General features: G+C 41.0%; 1 protein-coding gene across 4 annotated transcripts in view; it reads left to right on the top strand.

Annotated features, from left to right (window-relative positions):
- The first annotated feature begins 3505 nt into the window (after window positions 1–3505).
- The window catches only part of TMEM68 (transmembrane protein 68), a 40851-nt gene continuing 27276 nt past the window's right edge, over window positions 3506–17080 (top strand). For 2 of the 4 annotated variants that reach the window (XM_057397804.1, XM_057397801.1), the window contains exons 1-4: window positions 3508–3634; window positions 9608–9938; window positions 11429–11593; window positions 12991–13184. In XM_057397804.1, coding sequence (XP_057253787.1) covers window positions 9647–9938; window positions 11429–11593; window positions 12991–13184 — 651 coding nt within the window. In that variant the 5' untranslated portion in view covers window positions 3508–3634; window positions 9608–9646. Of the gene's footprint in view, window positions 3635–7596; window positions 7710–9607; window positions 9939–11428; window positions 11594–12990; window positions 13185–17080 lie in introns of those variants that run through there. The other 2 variants (XM_057397805.1, XM_057397802.1) reach the window with 2 other exon arrangements.

Raw genomic sequence — 17080 nt, 5'->3', positions numbered from 1 at the left:
TGCAATAGAAAGAACGCTATTATTACAGTATAACTAGAGCAAGGTTCTTAACCATTTATGATCAGGACCTGAATTTTATTACAACATTTATTTTGCGATTCGATGGTGAATACCATTTATAATGTTTAAAGTGGTGCAAAATGTTTGAGGAGTATTGGGACCACCAATGACTGCTCTGTAGTGGAAACCACAGTCCTGACTGGAATCCAGCCATGGTACCAGCTGCACAACCCATTAAGTGTCTAATGAGATAAAGTCATATTTTTGTGTCTATATGTACAGAAGTTTAGAAAATAACCATATATTCAGGTGCACATAATAGTTAATAGCTATGTAATTTGCATATGTATCTGTCAGTAGCACCACTACAGGGCAAGTACATTAAATACACTTCAGTCCTGCTGAAAGATGTACACTTATGGTCATACACTAACATTTTGACTGGTCACACCAGCACTGGGCTTGGTTCACAGTGCCTAGCATGATGCCGAGTTATCAGAGAAACTATGTGTGTTTTTGCTGAGGTACCATGAGTGTTGCAACACAGAAAATAGTGTGTAAATACTGCAAATGTTTTTGAACTTCTGTGTGTGTTTGGGGTGAATCATGTTTGCCTCCTTCTTCTCTGAGCTTTCTGACAACAGGTTGTGGCACAATTGTCACGATCTAGAGGCAAAATTTAAGTATTTCTATCCTATGAGCTATACACAGCTCTTGGGTGACTTTACTGACTGCTTATTGAGCTTTAAGCCATTGGTATGAAGGCTGAACAGTCCTCTGTAAAGCTGGAGTGAATGAAGGGAAATCAGCATTTATATTTCTGTCTTGTATCTAAGCTGACCTACTACGGAATGTAAAAAAAATGTGGTATGCTTATGTTCAAAAAGAATGTCACCTTTTTATATCTAAGTATCTGCAATCCTCTCTAAATACTATAATTCCTCATAAAATACAGCATTGCTCAAACTACTACTAAGCAGAGCAAATCATTTCCCTCACCTATCATTGTAAAAATAGCTCAAGGCTGTCAGTGCAGGCAATGAAATTTTATAGCAAGTACCGAAGGGACTAATGGAGGTTGTGGGAAGAAAGGGTGGGGGTTGTGAAATATCAGTGGGGTTTGAAAGATATGAAGGTGGGTAAGAAGGCTGGGGAGCATTCTTTTTTTTAAAAGCAGCCATGGTGTGTAAAAGAGCTAAGAATGGACAGCTATGAATTTCAGATAATGAGGCTGAGGAGAGTCAATAGAGTTTTCAGTCAATAAAGGGATGCTGAGAAGGATGCACCTAATCAGACTGGAAAGCTTTAATTAGTGACATTGTGACAAACTGGGCAAAGAAGCTAGGAACCAAAGTGATGGAGACAAGACAGAAGTTGTTCAAGTGAGATGGATTAATGTTGAGAACAGAGAGATGTGGAAAGGAAAGAGAGAAACTCATCCTAAGAGCTAATGATGGGGGAAAAAAAAGGGAGTAATAATGCAGACTGAGATTAGATAAGAAAATTAGGGAGAGAAGAAAAATTATATGAAAATCAGTAGAGTGAAAATATACTGGACACAAATACAGAGGGTGCTTGCAAAATATTAAGGGAGAGAGAAAAGAGAGGGAAAAATACCTGCTAGATACCATGTTTTTTCATAGACCCCAAAATTCCTGTTGCCTTGTCATATCTCTGCTACCAGTAACTGATCTGCTGAAAACCATTAATAATGTATGCATGACAAGAAGGCAGGATGAAAACCTATTGTATAGCAAAGGGTCACACTTCTGTCAAGTGCCAAGAAACTTTTCAGCCTCCAAACCCAAATGGTCACTTTATGTTAAGCACAGAACTATAGAATTGTTTAGGTTGAAAAAGACCTTTAAGATCATTGAGACTAGACATTAACCGAACACTGCCAAGTTCACCACTAAACCACGTCCCTAAGTACAATATCTACACAGCTTTTAAATACCTCCAGGGATGGGGACTCCACCACTGCCCTGGGCAGCCTGATCCATGCCTGACAACCCTTTTGGTGAAGAAATTTTTCTTCATATCCAATCTAAGCCTCCTCCGGTGCACCTTGAGGCCATTTCCTATCGCTTGTTGCTTGGGAGAAGAGACCCCCACCTCAGTACAGCCTCCTTTCAGATACTTGTAGAGTGTGATAAGGTCCCCATTGAGCCTTCTCTTCTCCAGACTAAACAACCCCAGTTCCCTCATGAGACTTGTGCTCTAGACCCTTCCCATGCCAGAGTCACATGCCTCTGTCTTACTCTCCTAGAGAAAAATTTTTCACAATGGGAATAATCAGCCATTGGAATAAACTCCCCAGGGAAGTGGTGGACTCCACAACATTGGTCACTTAAGATTCAGCTGGACAGCAGGCTGGGACATCTAGTCTAGGTCATGCCCCTTTCACCAGGTGATCCTTGTGGTCCCTTCTAACTCGGTATTCTATGATCTCTGTGATCCTTCAGACACTTTTCTGTTCTTGTTTCAATCTAAATTGATTTGAATAATCAAGAAGCAAATAGAAGTAAATACAGTATTTCAAAGAATACCGGCTGCAACTCTTCACTTATCCTACCAGGTATTCTTGTCAGATAAAACCTAAGGTTATACTTACCCCTTCCATAGCTTCACCCCATTGTCAGGATTGCCTGGCAGGATTTACAATTAGAAAAGGAAACATGAGCTTAATTTTTCTACACATCTTGAACTACTATTTTCTTAACACATATTGGTGTGGAACACACTTTGCAGTGCAGAATACAGGAGACTCCTAATTGTTTTTACTTTCCCAAATATAGGTGCTAAATTTGCATTTCTTCATTTATCTGATATTCTTAACTTCATGAAGCTACTAAAAAATCCTTACTAGTAGTCCTGCAATTGCATCTGCTAGACACCATTCTTGCACAGGAGAATATATATATGCATATATATAGCATTTATATATGCTCCCGATTCACAAGACATGGTTTGTTATACCAGTTTCCTTTTCCTCCATTTCTCACAGAATCTTTATATTCATCATAATGCACATTATACACTATGTATCTGTACAGTTATTTTGGAACTTTCGAAAATTTTAGCCATTATTTAATCTAAAAATTACAGACTTAAAATTTTGCATCTTTTTATTATCTTTTCCCTCTCCCCAAGACTCTAATGCCGACAGGAGCCCCACGCGTCCCCCGTCCCGTTCCCTCGCCACGCGGAGCAGCGTCTCCACCCGCGGTGCCCGGGCAGGGCCGCCAGCGCCCGTCACGTCCCGGGATTTTTATCGTGGAAGTATTGAAGCGAGAGGTTGGGGCGCGGAACCCCCTGGGGCTCCCGGGCCCCGCCCCGCATCGTCGGGCCCGGGCCCGGGCGCGGGGGCGGCGCCGCGTTTAACCCAGGCCGGGGCCCGGCCGCGGGGTCCTTGGAACGGTTGCTGCCGCCGCGGGCAGGTGAGCGGGGCCGGGAAGGGGCTAGGCGGAGCTGGTGCGGGACCGTGGTGGGTCTTTCCCCGCGGGGTACGCGGCCTGCAGTGCCGGGGTGCGTCAACAGTGACCCTTTGTCGGGGCTGCTGAACACCAGAAACTGAGGGAATCCCCCGAGCTTTCGCTGTAATAGTGTTGGGAAACGCTAATGACGTTTCCAGGTGAAGAAACAGGATAAATGTGGGTGCTGGGCACTTGCTGTATTTTGCTTGTGCTTGGCTGTGATGGGTACCCCCACTGGGCGCAGGTCCTGCTCTTCATACACCCTCCTCCAGCTTTTACCTGCCACGTTTATGGCAACTGAGCTGGGTGCTGGTGCCAAGGGTCGTTCCTTAGTTCCACATGGGAATCAAAGCCGAGTGGGAATTCAGGCCATCATATTTGTTAAGGTTGTAAGAGAATAAATGAGGAAATGGTGCTTTGGGTGAGGTACTCTCAGTGTGTGCAAAAGGGGGAATAGCCTTGGAAAACTAGGGGACTGGGCACTGTAACTGCTGGTACTTCCTATTTAAGGGGATGTAAATTTCAGTTCTGGGGTGGATGTGCCAATAAGTCATGAAGGTAATGAAAGCTGTAGAAACGTATCAGTGAAAACATAGCAGTATACAAGATTGGTGGGTTTCTGGAGGGAAATAAGGTGTGTGGTGGCAGTGTGAGACCAGCAAGAGAGTTTTTTGCCGTGGAACTACCACCAAAAAAAGTCTGGGGAATCTGTTTACACTGAAAGGCAGCATCATGGAATCATAGAAAGGTTTGGTTTGGGAAGGACCTTAAAGATAATGTAGTTCCAGCCCCCCTGCCATGGGCAGAGACACCTTCCACTAGACCAGATTGCTCAGAGCACCTGGCCTTGAACACTGCCAGGGATGGGGCAGTCCCAACTTCCACCCTTTTCAGTTTAAAGCCCTTCCCCCTGGAAGGTGAAGAATTGTAGCTGTTAGATTACTCTTTGTAATTGTTAGATTACTCCTCTTGTGAAACAGAGCAGTTGAGTTTGACAGAGGAAGTGGGAGCCTGCCACAAGAAAGCAGGTGTTCCAAAATCTCCCCAGAAGCCTCCAGCTACTTCACACTCATCTTCCCACTATGCTCTGCTAAACCTAACACCAACAACAAACTGGTGAGCAGCAAGACAAGTATTAACTGTCCTTGGTTGAAGGACAGCTACAAGGTTTTAATTTTGATGCCGTAGGTCTCTTGTGACAGCTCTGTTGTTGCACTTCTGTTTGCTGGGATTATAGTATTGGTAAGATTATCCTTATCGACAAATTATGCTTCAGCAAGGGTTTGGGATCTGAATGACTTACACTACATTACTGTATAGGAGGCTTTTGTTGGAGGGGGAGCTCCCCTTAAGTAGGGAGGCATTAGTTTTGTCTCCGTCTGACATCACTTGTAATTTTACATTATAAATATAGCTATTACTCTGGTATTTGATATGCTTTAAAGGTGGAGGCCAAACAAACATCTCACCTGTCAACACAGATGTTGTCCTCTAGAACAATGAAGTCACTCAGAACAATAATGTTTAAAGTCCATTACTAGATGAGATGAGAAAAATACAGACAATGTAAAAAATGTTTGTTGCAACAAACAAGTTGCAAACAAGTATAGTGTCTTGCAACACCTTATACTCACCTTTTATGGGTTACTCAGTATTGAAGAACATGGGAGCTGCTCTTGGCTCTGATTTGATAAAAGCAGAAGAGAAATTTCTCACTTAAATTCTGAGACTTGGGGCAAACCAGAGCAGTTAAAAGTAAGCATGTTGCAGTAACATTCTTATATTATCTTCCAGTACGCAGTCAAGCAGGTCTTTAGTAACAGCCTTGCAACAGGCACTCAAATAGTTATGTAAAAATTTCCGATACGGTGTTTGATAGAAAGGATGCTTCAAAATTGTGTTTGTGGTCTCAGCAAGGGGCTGGTGAGACATGGCCAGTAGAATGTGCCAAAAATAGAAGTTCAGTCCTGTTGTAGACTTTTGATGTTACACTGGCAGTACCGTACTGACCATGCCTTATCATATTGGGCTCACATATGGTCCAAAAGCCAGAATCAGTTTTCAGTGATCAGAGTTCAATCTTTCCTTATGAAATGTTGTAGGCAGTGTACAATTGAACTGTGGGAGCAGGAACTGAAAACTGACTGAGCACCCAACTCCCAGAAGAAGCCATGCTGCTTCTAGTTTTTCCTCAGTCAATCATTTATTCTTTCTACACTCTGACTTTCCCATTGGATTCAATGGGAATGATGTTGAATTAAATTGTATCCCACCCAGCTAGCTGGCATAAGGTGAACTCACTCCATGTGTACTCAACTACTTTGATATGTCTCATTCAAATCTGTACTGTTAATACCTGTTTTGTGGGTTTAAAAAACCCTGGACGTTTGCACATTTAAGTATTTTAATTTCTTTCTAAAGCTTTTTTCTTTTCTGTTTTTTAGTGTCTACATTGAACTTAAAATCAGAAATAAATTATTGTATTCATTTATATTGTAGTCAATGAGTGAACAAATTTAGACATTGTGGTCTTCCAGCCAGGAAGTAATTTTCTGTTATGTAAAAATTGGGATGAAGGAAGAGGAATTGGTGGGATGTTACATTGCTTACATTGATTGTTGTAAACATCCTATTAATATTATGAGGAAATTCTGAACAATGTAGGACAGAGACTCAGTGCTCATTTGACGTGGATTCTGTCACCAATGGATACTTCTTTGTCAGTTGATGGCATCATTCATTCATATGTGCTCTGTTTTAAAGAGCTTTATTTTTTAATCAAAATGTCAAGTGGTATTTGTAGTGTATTTTCATAATCCCCATAGACCATCTTAATGTTGGGCTGTTCCTAAGAGTGGTTTTGCCTGTGACAGCATTTTCACAGTTATCCTGTTCTCAGGGAGCCAGCTGATCCTGTTGGAGACCAGGCCGGTGATGAGAACACACAGTGAGGGGCTGGTGGAAGCGCAAGTTCCAAGTTGCAGCTCATATGTGGCTTAAAATGACTCTTTGAAAAGCCCCTAGTAAACCTGTATGTGCATGACGCTGCACAACTATTAAACCTCTGATTTCCTTAAATACTAGAGGTGGATTTGTGTACATGGTCTGTTTCCCATAAAATTATAATGAGTGGTATCAATTGCCTTCATCATATACCAGCTTCTCCGTAATCTTGTCAGTGATTTATCTAGCTGCTGAGTCTGCAGCTAGGGGATTTTGGAATAATCTTAAATCTCTTGCAGTCCTCTGGATTTTCCCTAGTCTTTCACAAGTTACTAAAAATGAGTATCAGAGGCCAGAGGGAACTTCAGGTGCTTTTTAAAAGAATGTTAGGTACAAGAAAATACCTGGATTTTTTAATCTTAAAATGTCGGTAAATTATATGATCTCTTGATCACCAGGTTGCTGTCAGTGATCAATATATCCAAATGACCCATACAGCAGTCATTATTGGTACATTTACTATGGGCATGGACATTTTATCTGCAACTTTAAGCTAGTTTTGCTACCACTGTGGTATGTGTTCCCAGTCTGAAGCCCCCATAACAATGCAAAATCCACTTGCTTCCTTCACTCTCTGTTACAGGCTGAACAAGTAATTCCAAGTATTGCTCAGTATTACTGATTCAATAGCCTGAGGCAAGCCCTTAGCATCACCTTCTCCTGGTCTCTGTCAGCACTGATTGCTTCATACAAATTTGGGATTTGTAGACCTTGCTCTTATTGGCAACTTTAAACAGTAACTTCTTTATTACAGAGTAGCACCACACCATCAGCTGTATCCTCATTAAACACCTTCTAAACAAAGATTTAAAGATCTGAATCATGCAGACTATTTCTTTCACATTATTGATGAAATCTCTTTTCAGTGACAATTTCCAGATTTTCCTATATCTTAGTCAGGCATCAGTCATCAGGTTATAAACAATTCTATATTAATTCTTGTGATGTTCTTCATCACATTGGTTTCACTTGTTACCCATGCTGAACATCATTTAATACACTGCTTGCTTTCTTTGAGCTCCTAATTTACTATCCTTCTGGCTTGTGCTCTACCTGTGAAACCCATGAATTTTTGCACTTTTACCCTTCCAGTTCTCTCCCCCATCCCGCTGCAGGGGGGAGAGAGAGAGCAGTTATGTGCTGCGCAGCTGCTTACTGGGGTTAAACCATGACAGTCCTTTTTGGTGACCAATGAGGAGTGCAAAGGATTTGAGATAAGGACAGATTTGTGTGAGTGTCCTGATTTCATCTGGGATAGAGTTAATTTTTCTAGTAGCTAGTGCAGTGCTGTGTTTTGACTTTAGTGTGAGAACAATACTGGTAACACACTGATGTTTTGGTTGTTGCTAAATAGCGCTTACCCTGATCAAGGACTTTTCAGTCTTTCATGCTCTGCCACTGAGGAGGGGCATGGAAAGACGGGAGGGAGCAGAGACAGAACACCTGACCCAAACTAGCCAAAGGGGTATTCCATACCACAGCATGTCATGCCCAGTATATAAGCTGGGGGGAGCTGGCCAGGACAGGCTGATCGCTGCTTAGGGATGAGCTGGGCATTGTTTTCTGGTGGTGAACAATTGTATTGTGCATCACTTGTTTTTTTTTTTTATTGGGTTTTATTATTCTCTCTATTTCCTATTATTATTAATTTATTACTATATTTTGTTTAGATTATTAAACTATTCTTACCTCAACCCACAAATTTTAGCTTTTTTTCTGATTGTCCTCCCATTCCCACTGAGGTGAGGAGCATGAGGTATGAACTAGTGGTTGCATGGTACTTACTTGCTGACTGGTGTTAAACCAAGACAGTGAGACCAAATTTATAGCTGTTACAGATACTCATCAGCAAGGCTTGCTTGCCTCACCACATGTTAGAGTCTGGTGCTTGTTTGTGGCTGCTGTTTGCTTTTTGCTTTTGCTGTTTGCTGTACTCCTTGTCATTCACAATTCTTGATGGAGCTGTGCTTTATACCAGTCCACCACTATATTCTACCCAGGGCTTCAAAAAAGCAAAATAAAAGTGGAGCATTTATTGTATATATAAATCTTGCTCATGTAAGTACACAGCTGAAGACATAAAGTCAGATAAGTCTGGAATTGCTGTACTTCATGATTTTGGCACTGACTGTGGCAATTACAAATTGTATCTTGTAGGTGCTTGTTCTGGTGCTGGAGCAGAAAAAATTACTCCTTAAACAAGTAGTAACCTGACTGAGGCAACTGAAAGCTGTATTTAGATATGGATTACTGAAACTGATTGCAATGTTTAAATCTCTGGCTAATGTTCAAGAGTCTTGAAATCAGCCAGCAATGCGGCAGTGCTCTTGTATTCTGGGGAAACCATTGCCTGCTGTGAGGCAGGCAGGAACAGACTAACTAGGGAGCTGCATGTGGCAAACATGGAGCCCACTTGGCCTTTGCCAGGGCTGGAAAATCTGAAAGAAGAGTGTGTTGGCATGGTTGTGTGGATGAGGGGCTAGGAGCTTCTTTCCTTACCACTACCAAATGCTGTCCCAGGCACCTTCAGGTCTCATGACAGAGCCTCAGCTGCCGAAGTTTTGTTTGCTGGCTCTTCAGCTGCTCACTCCAGTATTTGTTCCATTCACTGCCAGCTGCTGCTAAACTGAAAGGGAGCAGAAGTCGAGGCTGGACTCTGCAGAGGATCGGGAGAGTCCAGACCTCTGGTAGCAATCTTCTTGGCCAACACTGCTGAAAATACTTAGCACTTAATCCTCTTTTGAGTTTCTGAAAAGCCACACTTATACAGAGAAATCATTTGATCAGCCATGCTGCATGGATCCTGAGCCTTCCTTCGGCTCCAGCCCTTGTCCTTTCAGCCCCTGTTATCTGGCTGTATTATAAAGACCCACAAATACGTGGGAAAATCTCATCACTCTTTACAGGCAGTAGTGGATGGCAATTAGCAGCAGCTATATCAGCATGACAGAGAGAGGCTAAATGTTTGTCTCTGAGTTATACCAAAATAAGCATCAGGTACATCTACAAAAACTTCTTTCCTAAATTGAGAAACTTGTATGATTATAAAAATTAGAGCTGGCTTTTGTTTTTGTTTTTGTTTTTGGTTGTTTTTGTTTTTTTTTTTTTTCTTTTTCTTCTCCATGCAGGACATGATATGACAAAAAGAATTCTGCACTTCAGGACAGATGCCAATGACTGACCTAAGCTCCCTTGCCTATATACTGGAAGAATGGACTGTTGTGGAGTACCTGAAGAAATACCTTATTTATGTGGTCATCGCCTCACTAACAATGAGTGCAATATTATTTTTTTTTATAGTTCCTTTAACAATCGTCTTTTTCATTTACCTTACGAATATTTTGCTTTTAATGCATCAGAGGAGCAGTGGGACAGAAGCAGATCCCTTGAGTGATGTTTGGGATAGTGCAAGGAAAACTATAGCAAGTTTTTGGGATGTATATGCAAGAATATGGCATGGTAAGTATGACAACTTGTCTGAAGCTTTGAATTACCTAAGTAATAAGTACACATAAGTTTTAATGTATTTGTTTTCTATTTCTTCCAAATAGATGCAAAGAAGTGACATTTATTATACATTGTATGGCATCTAACCCAAAAGTTTCTGCCTCAAAGACTGACTGCAATATAAAATAGTCAAACTGAAAGGAAGAATTTAATTTATATAGGGTCAACTTCTCTAAAGTAGATAGGCAGGTGCACTTCTCTGTATACAGTATCAGAGGGAAGCACTGCAGGAGAGATGTGTGATTTATTTTTTTACCTTATTAGGCACTTAAAACTCACTTAAATTACCAAAACAAAGCAACTAGTTGGAAATGTAGTTAGCATGTTTTCAGTTGGTTAAAACTACTTTGTGTACTAAGAACTGTATGGATGAAAAAATAATGAGACACCATGTTTAAGTTTGTATTCTGCTACAATTTAAAAGTAGCGTGATTTTGCAGTTTTATTGCACTCATCCTTCAGATACTTTCAACACATCCTGCTCCCTAGGAAAATCCTCAGCTGCATACTAAGCTCTTGTTCTTCTCACAGATGTAGGTTAAGGCTGTCAGCAAGACTTAACTTTGCTGCCCTAAGGATGAAGAGTAACAGGTTATCTATGTTGCTATCCTTCCTCATAGTTTCTTCCTTTAATCTTTGAACATCCTGCAGTATCAAACTTTCTCCACCTCTTCGTAGATCTCTGCCTGCTCCATCCCCTACTTTCTCCCCAGACAGCTCATGACAGAAGCTGTAGCAGGAATGGACATGAATGTAGACAAGGTGGAATAGAGCTCACAGAAGCTGTGGCTTTTCCAAAACTTTATATACATTAGCCTCTTAGCCTGGCTCCACCTAAAACCTAAACCAAATGTAGGAAGAGCCAGGAGAGACATTTATAGAAGTCCATGTCGGTGAGGAAATTCCCTTCCACTGTTAAGTGAATACATTGAACTCCATGGAGAGAACCTGTCGTTGGGATTCTTACAGATTCTGGTTTGGACTTAAATATCTCAACCAGAGAAACTTTAAATTATGTAAAATCCTAAACTTTTCTTTCTGCCTGACACAGAATGAAGATTCATACTTCCATATTTCAGGAAAGCGTACTGACTACTTGTTTGCCTCTCATTCTGCCAATGAAGTGATTTCACACTTTAGACTGGAAAAAGTTCCTAATAGGAAATAATTTAGTCCCCTCACTGGGGGAAATGTCAGGTTAGGTGTGATCTAATGGCTAAACTGATCAACAAATTAGTCCATTGACAACCTGTGGTGTTTGAGGCACTTTCTCTTTGATACAGAGCAAATGTTCCATCCAGAATTTAATTCTTGTAAAAGCCACAGCAGAGGCTTTCACAACTGACTGAAAGTCATTTAATGAAAGACAGTAAACAGTTTTCTTTAAATTGCCAGATGATTTACAGCTGTCATTGTCAGTTATTGCTTTCCATCCCAAACAGGTTATGAGCTTCATGGTGTGGAAAACCTACCAGAAGGACCAGGCATTCTGGTGTATTACCATGGAGCTATTCCTATAGACTATCTTTACTTCTTGTCTAGGCTGTTTCTCTGGAAGAAAAGACTTTGTTTGTCAGTAGCTGATCATTTTGTCTTTCGCTTACCAGGTAAGAATACATTCTCTTGTCTTTAAGCACTCTGGATTCACTCAACTTGTTGCTAGTTTTGGTGAAATTTACATTTATTACAATTTCAAGACAGCTTTTTAACTAAAAGACTGTTTTTAGATTTTTAAAGTAAAAGCTGGTAGCTGCAGAAGGACAAAGTAGAATATCAAATATCCTGTCTTTTAAGTGAAGGGTCATAAAAACGCTGGTAGACCCTCTGAAGCCAGCAAATAGACATTATGTAATTCCTTTGGGATGAAATGTCATGCCTCAGTAGGAAGTGTAGGATAGGACTATATTAGTGACCTAGTGCTGGCTAGTCAGCAAAGGGCTATGAGTGCAGAAGATCTCAGTAAAGGCAGGATATCAATCACTTACTTGCCCCTACACTGGGTAGCCACTGCAGTGGGGTACAACATCAAATCTACCTTTTGGTACAAGCCTGGAGTAGGACACAAAACTTCTTTGAAGATTTTACTGTTGAAGAGAGGTCTATAACACTGACCACCACAATACATTCAACACATTGTAGGCTGAGAAAGAAAGAAATAATTCCATTGTGAAAGGGAGAAGTTACAGAAAAGCAAACCTCATGCAGTTTTTTGAAAACCACAGCATAAAGAGCATTCATAAGGAATAGGAGGGAAACTATTTTAAGGCACCTTTATACCACTTATCTTAAAAGGAAGCTATTTAAATGTAGAAGGACATTATTCAGAAAAGAAAGTTGTGTCCAAACACTGAAAACAAAGAGAATAAACTCAAGCAAGTTTGATGTGGGAACATACTAAGGCACTCATAGAAAACTGTAGAGGAAGAATTTGCTACAGACGTACTTAGTAAATACTGTATTAAAATATTTAAAAAGAAGGACTCGTGGAAATTGAAAAGGCTTTGCTCAGGTCGCTCTAGATGCAAAAGTGGTGAGTATTATGTGTTACCAATCCTAATTCTATGCTTATTGCGTACATGCTTCATTATAAAATGTAGCTTAGTACTGTTTCTTGGAAAGTCTTCCAGACAGAAGGAAAGGTTTTTGAGTAAAGATTTATTTTCCTTTCCCCACTGCTTTCCTCGAGCACTATCTATGCATCTACCTGTGTTTTGGTTGTATGGTTGGTATTTTGATCATTATGGAAAATAGCGTGTGGAGGCATAGGTTTATTGAGATGCTCCTAAGAAGCTGGTTCATCTTCATAACATTTGGGCAAAAACACTGTCACTTGTCATTTTGCCAATATTTACTCTGTAGGTGTTTCACTTCCTTCAAGCAAATTTGCCCTAGTCTCGGTATATGGCTATTAGATTTTCATTTATCTATAATCATATTTCTACATGCAAGCAGTATTTGTGATATATTGTTACAATAATATTTATTTGCTATTTATGTATTGCAGGTCTTAAATTGTTACTGGGAGTGACAGGTGTTATGCCAGGTACAAGAGAGGAATGCCTCATTGCCCTGAAGAATGGATACTTGGTGTCCATCTCACCAGGTGGAGTTAGAGAAGCACTATTCAGTGATGAAAGTTATCAACTCATGTGGGGAAATCGAAAAGGCTTTGCTCGGGTTGCTCTAGATGCAAAAGTGGTGAGTATTATATGTTATGAATCCTAATTCTATGCATATTGCATCCATGCTTCATTATAAAACATAGCTTAGGAATGTTTGTTGGAAAATCTTCCAGACCAAAGAAAAGGTTTTGGAGTAAAGATTTCCTTTCCTCTTCCCATCACTTTCTTCAAGCACATTAATCCGTAGGGAGCAAGGGGTTTATGGAACTGTATAGCTTTATATTGCCATCCAGTTTCTTGTCTTGACTGTATTTCAGGAGTATTCACTATAGTCCTTCTCCATATTTCATTCTATTTTCTCATTCTACTAGACTTAAATATTTATCTTACTTTTAAATACCCAGTCATTTTCTTATGGCTCTTTAATACATTATCCTTATCTTTCTTTCCTCTCATTTATTCTAGGAGGGTCCAAGATTTTGTTCTTGCCCTTACCTTTCTTCACGTTTGTGAAAGATTGCATCCACTAACAGAAGGTGTGTCTACCTCAGTGTCTGAGTTTGAATCATGTGTACACTTTTGAAGCAATTTTTCCATCTCCCTCACCATGCTTTGATTCATGTAATGGAACATGTTAGAATACCTTTTGGCTGAAACTAAATCGGACTAATACTCTCCGGTTGCAAATGGGCATTCAGTCAACGGTACCAGCCGAGAATTAGTTCTACATAAAAACATAGCACAGAAATGTGTTCAGTGTTGATGCCAGACCCTCAGCATCCTCCAGAGATGTGGTTCTATTGATCTGCACTCTGCTAATGTACACATGGCCACAGTTTCAGTTATATTTTCCGTATAGATTATGATCTACAATACAAACTTCTACCGCTGGCTCTGACTTCTTCTGTCTAATTCCATGTAGAATCACAGAATCAGCTAGGTTGGAAAAGACCTTCAAGATCATCAAGTCCAACTGCTAACCCAGAACCATGAGACTGTTTCTCGGACACAGCCTCTGGGAAATACTTTTATTTGGGAGGGCATAGAGCTGAAAGAGCAGCAACCCTTCTTTTTCCTAACTGCATTTTCTCATTATCAGCACTGGAGATGAGTTTTCTGTCTTAATTTAAACTTAGCATACTTGGCACTCTTTGTGTCTGACAGTACCAGTAGTCATTCAGGCTTCTTCTGTTCAGCCACGAGCTTTCTATTGCTTTCTCATGAATTGCACAACCATCATTTTTCTTTACATTCTTATGAATATCTCATCAATTGCAGCGCTTTTCTTTGGCCTACCACATAAACATAATCCTTGTCTGTTTATAGGAGAATCTGTACAGGAAGTTGAGTTCTTCCCATAAACCTTCCATTTCTTACCACCCCTTTCAGGTTTTTTTGTGCAGTTACAGCTCACTCTCACCCCATCCAATTTGTTGCTTCTCAAACTTTGCTTTTTTATGCTGTATCTCCTACTACAAAGTACCTAGGGTTGCAAAATGCAAGCTTCAGGTTAATAGTTCTTCATAACTTTATCTAGCTCTGAAATCTTGTGGGGAGATAACTAAACACTAGAATAAATTTGGGGGAATTTTTGGCTGAGAGTCCTATCCTACCCCTTTGTTTGTCTTGTTATGTGGCCTTTTAAAAGTCACATTTTATGTGCTTCTGTTCCCTCTCCTATCCTTTTTCTCAAAAGCGTGGGCTGGTAAATGTTAGTCACAATACTTCATATATTGTGTGGGCCTGTACACCACCATCAGAATGTGAATAGGATAAACCCTATCAAATTCATACGGGCATTTTGAATTCCCTTACAGTCTTTCTTTTTATATATTAATTTAATAATATACTCAGTAAGAAAGAGGTGTCACTTTAACAACTTAAGTGATTTCTAACCATTTTGCTTTTATACCTGCCTTTCAAGCTACTTCAAATATTTGAACACTGTATTGCCGGTTGTTTTTACTTCACTTGGAATTTATAGTGTAATCCTACAATGTAATAATGTTTCTTTCTAATTTAAATAAAAATTGAATTAAATAACTCTGAATGCCCTTAACATGGAGTGCCACCCTGATCAAAACACATCACAAAAATCCTCCCAGGCTTTCATAATTTAGAAGCACATGGAAATACCTGAATAATAGTACCTAAAATTGCTACCACCTCCTGTTGACAGGTTTGTGGATTTTGGGTTTTTTTTTGTTCTTTCATGTAATGATTTGGGTATTCACTGAAGATAAGGTTCTTGCAGTGTGAAAGGTTCTTGTGGTCAGCTGTATAACATATTTGGTAAAACAAACACTACATAGAATTATGTGTTACTTGAAGGGCAGAGAGTATTTTCTCCTTTGATACCTACTAGCCTGAACTCACCTGCACAGTGCTGCTGACTTTTGTATTACTTATTCTTGCAACTCATTCGGGGTTTGTTTAGATTAGGAAGTCTGACTGGATCCCACTGTGGTGGGCATCACTGTAATTAGCTTGCAGGCTCCACTGAAATTCGGGCATCTTTGGTATTTCTCTGAAAATGTGAGCAGATAACTCTTAGATAACTAAGAATTTCTTGAAGTGCTGTGCATTTAACAGTAGAGGGGGCAATATTAACCTTTTATGTCCTTTCTTATATAAAGTTAGGCCCATAGTAGCAACTGGATTCCATCTTTTGACAAACATGTTTCATAGAATCACAGAATGGTTTGGGTTGGAAGGGACCTTGAAGATCATCCAGTTCCAGCCCCCTGCCACAGGCAGGGACACCTTCCACTAGACCAGGCTGCTCAAAGCTCCATCCAACCTGACCTTAAACACTGCCAGGTATGGGGCAGCCACAGCTTCTCTGGGCACCCTCTGCCAGTGTCTCACCAACCCTAAGAGGAAAGATCTTCCTTTAATCTTTACTTGTGTAAAGTGTTCGACACTGTCCCACACAACATCCTTGTCTCTAAATTGGAGAGACATCAATTTGATGGATGGACCACTCGGTGGATAAAGAACTGGCTGGATGGCCGCACACAAAGAGTTGTGGTCAATGGCTCAATGTCCGGCTGGAGACCAGTAACGAGTGGTGTCCCTCAGGGATCAGTGTTGGGACCAGTCTTGTTTAACATCTTCGTCGCTGACATGGACAGTGGGATTGAGTGTGCTCTCAGCAAGTTTGACGATGACACCAAGCTGTGTGGTTCGGTTGATACGCTGGAGGGAAGGAATGCCATCCAGAGGGACCTTGACACGCTTGTGAGGTGGGCTGATGCAAACCTCATGAAGTTTAACCATGGCAAGTGCAAGGTCCTACACCTGGGTCGGAGCAATCCCAGGCACAGCTACAGGTTGGGCAGAGAAGAGATTCAGAGCAGCCCTGCAGAGAAGGACTTGGGGGTGTTGGTTGATGAGAAAATGAACATGAGCCAGCAGTATGCGCTTGCAGCCCAGAAAGCCAACCGTATCCTGGGCTGCATCAAAAGGAGCGTGACCAGCAGGTCGAAGGAGGTGATCCTGCCCCTCTACTCTGCTCTTGTGAGACCTCACCTGGAGTATTGTGTGCAGTTCTGGCATCCTCAACATTAAAAGGACATGGAACTGTTGGAACAAGTCCAGAGAAGGGCCACGAGGATGATCAGGGGACTGGAGCACCTCCTGTATGAAGACAGGCTGAGGAAGTTGGGGCTGTTCAGCCTGGAGAAGAGAAGGCTGTGTGGAGACCTCATAGCAGCCTTCCAGTATCTGAAGGGTGCCTATAGGGATGCTGGAGAGGGACTCTTCATTAGAGACTGTAGTGATAGGACAAGGGGTAAGGGGTTCAAACTTAAACAGGGGAAGTTTAGATTGGATATAAGGAAGAAATTCTTTCCTGTTAGGGTGGTGAGGCACTGGAAGGGGTTGCCTAGGGAGGTTGTGAATGCTCAGTCCCTGGCAGTGTTCAAGACCAGGTTGGACGAGGCCTTGGGTGATATGATTTAGTGTAAGGTG

Source organism: Pezoporus wallicus, unplaced genomic scaffold (assembly GCF_028554395.1).
Source record: "Pezoporus wallicus isolate ANWC-B61680 ecotype Strahan unplaced genomic scaffold, APGP_CSIRO_Pwel_v1 contig_227, whole genome shotgun sequence".
Taxonomy (NCBI): Eukaryota; Metazoa; Chordata; class Aves; order Psittaciformes; family Psittacidae; genus Pezoporus; species Pezoporus wallicus.
This window is presented reverse-complemented; position numbering and strand designations above follow the sequence as displayed.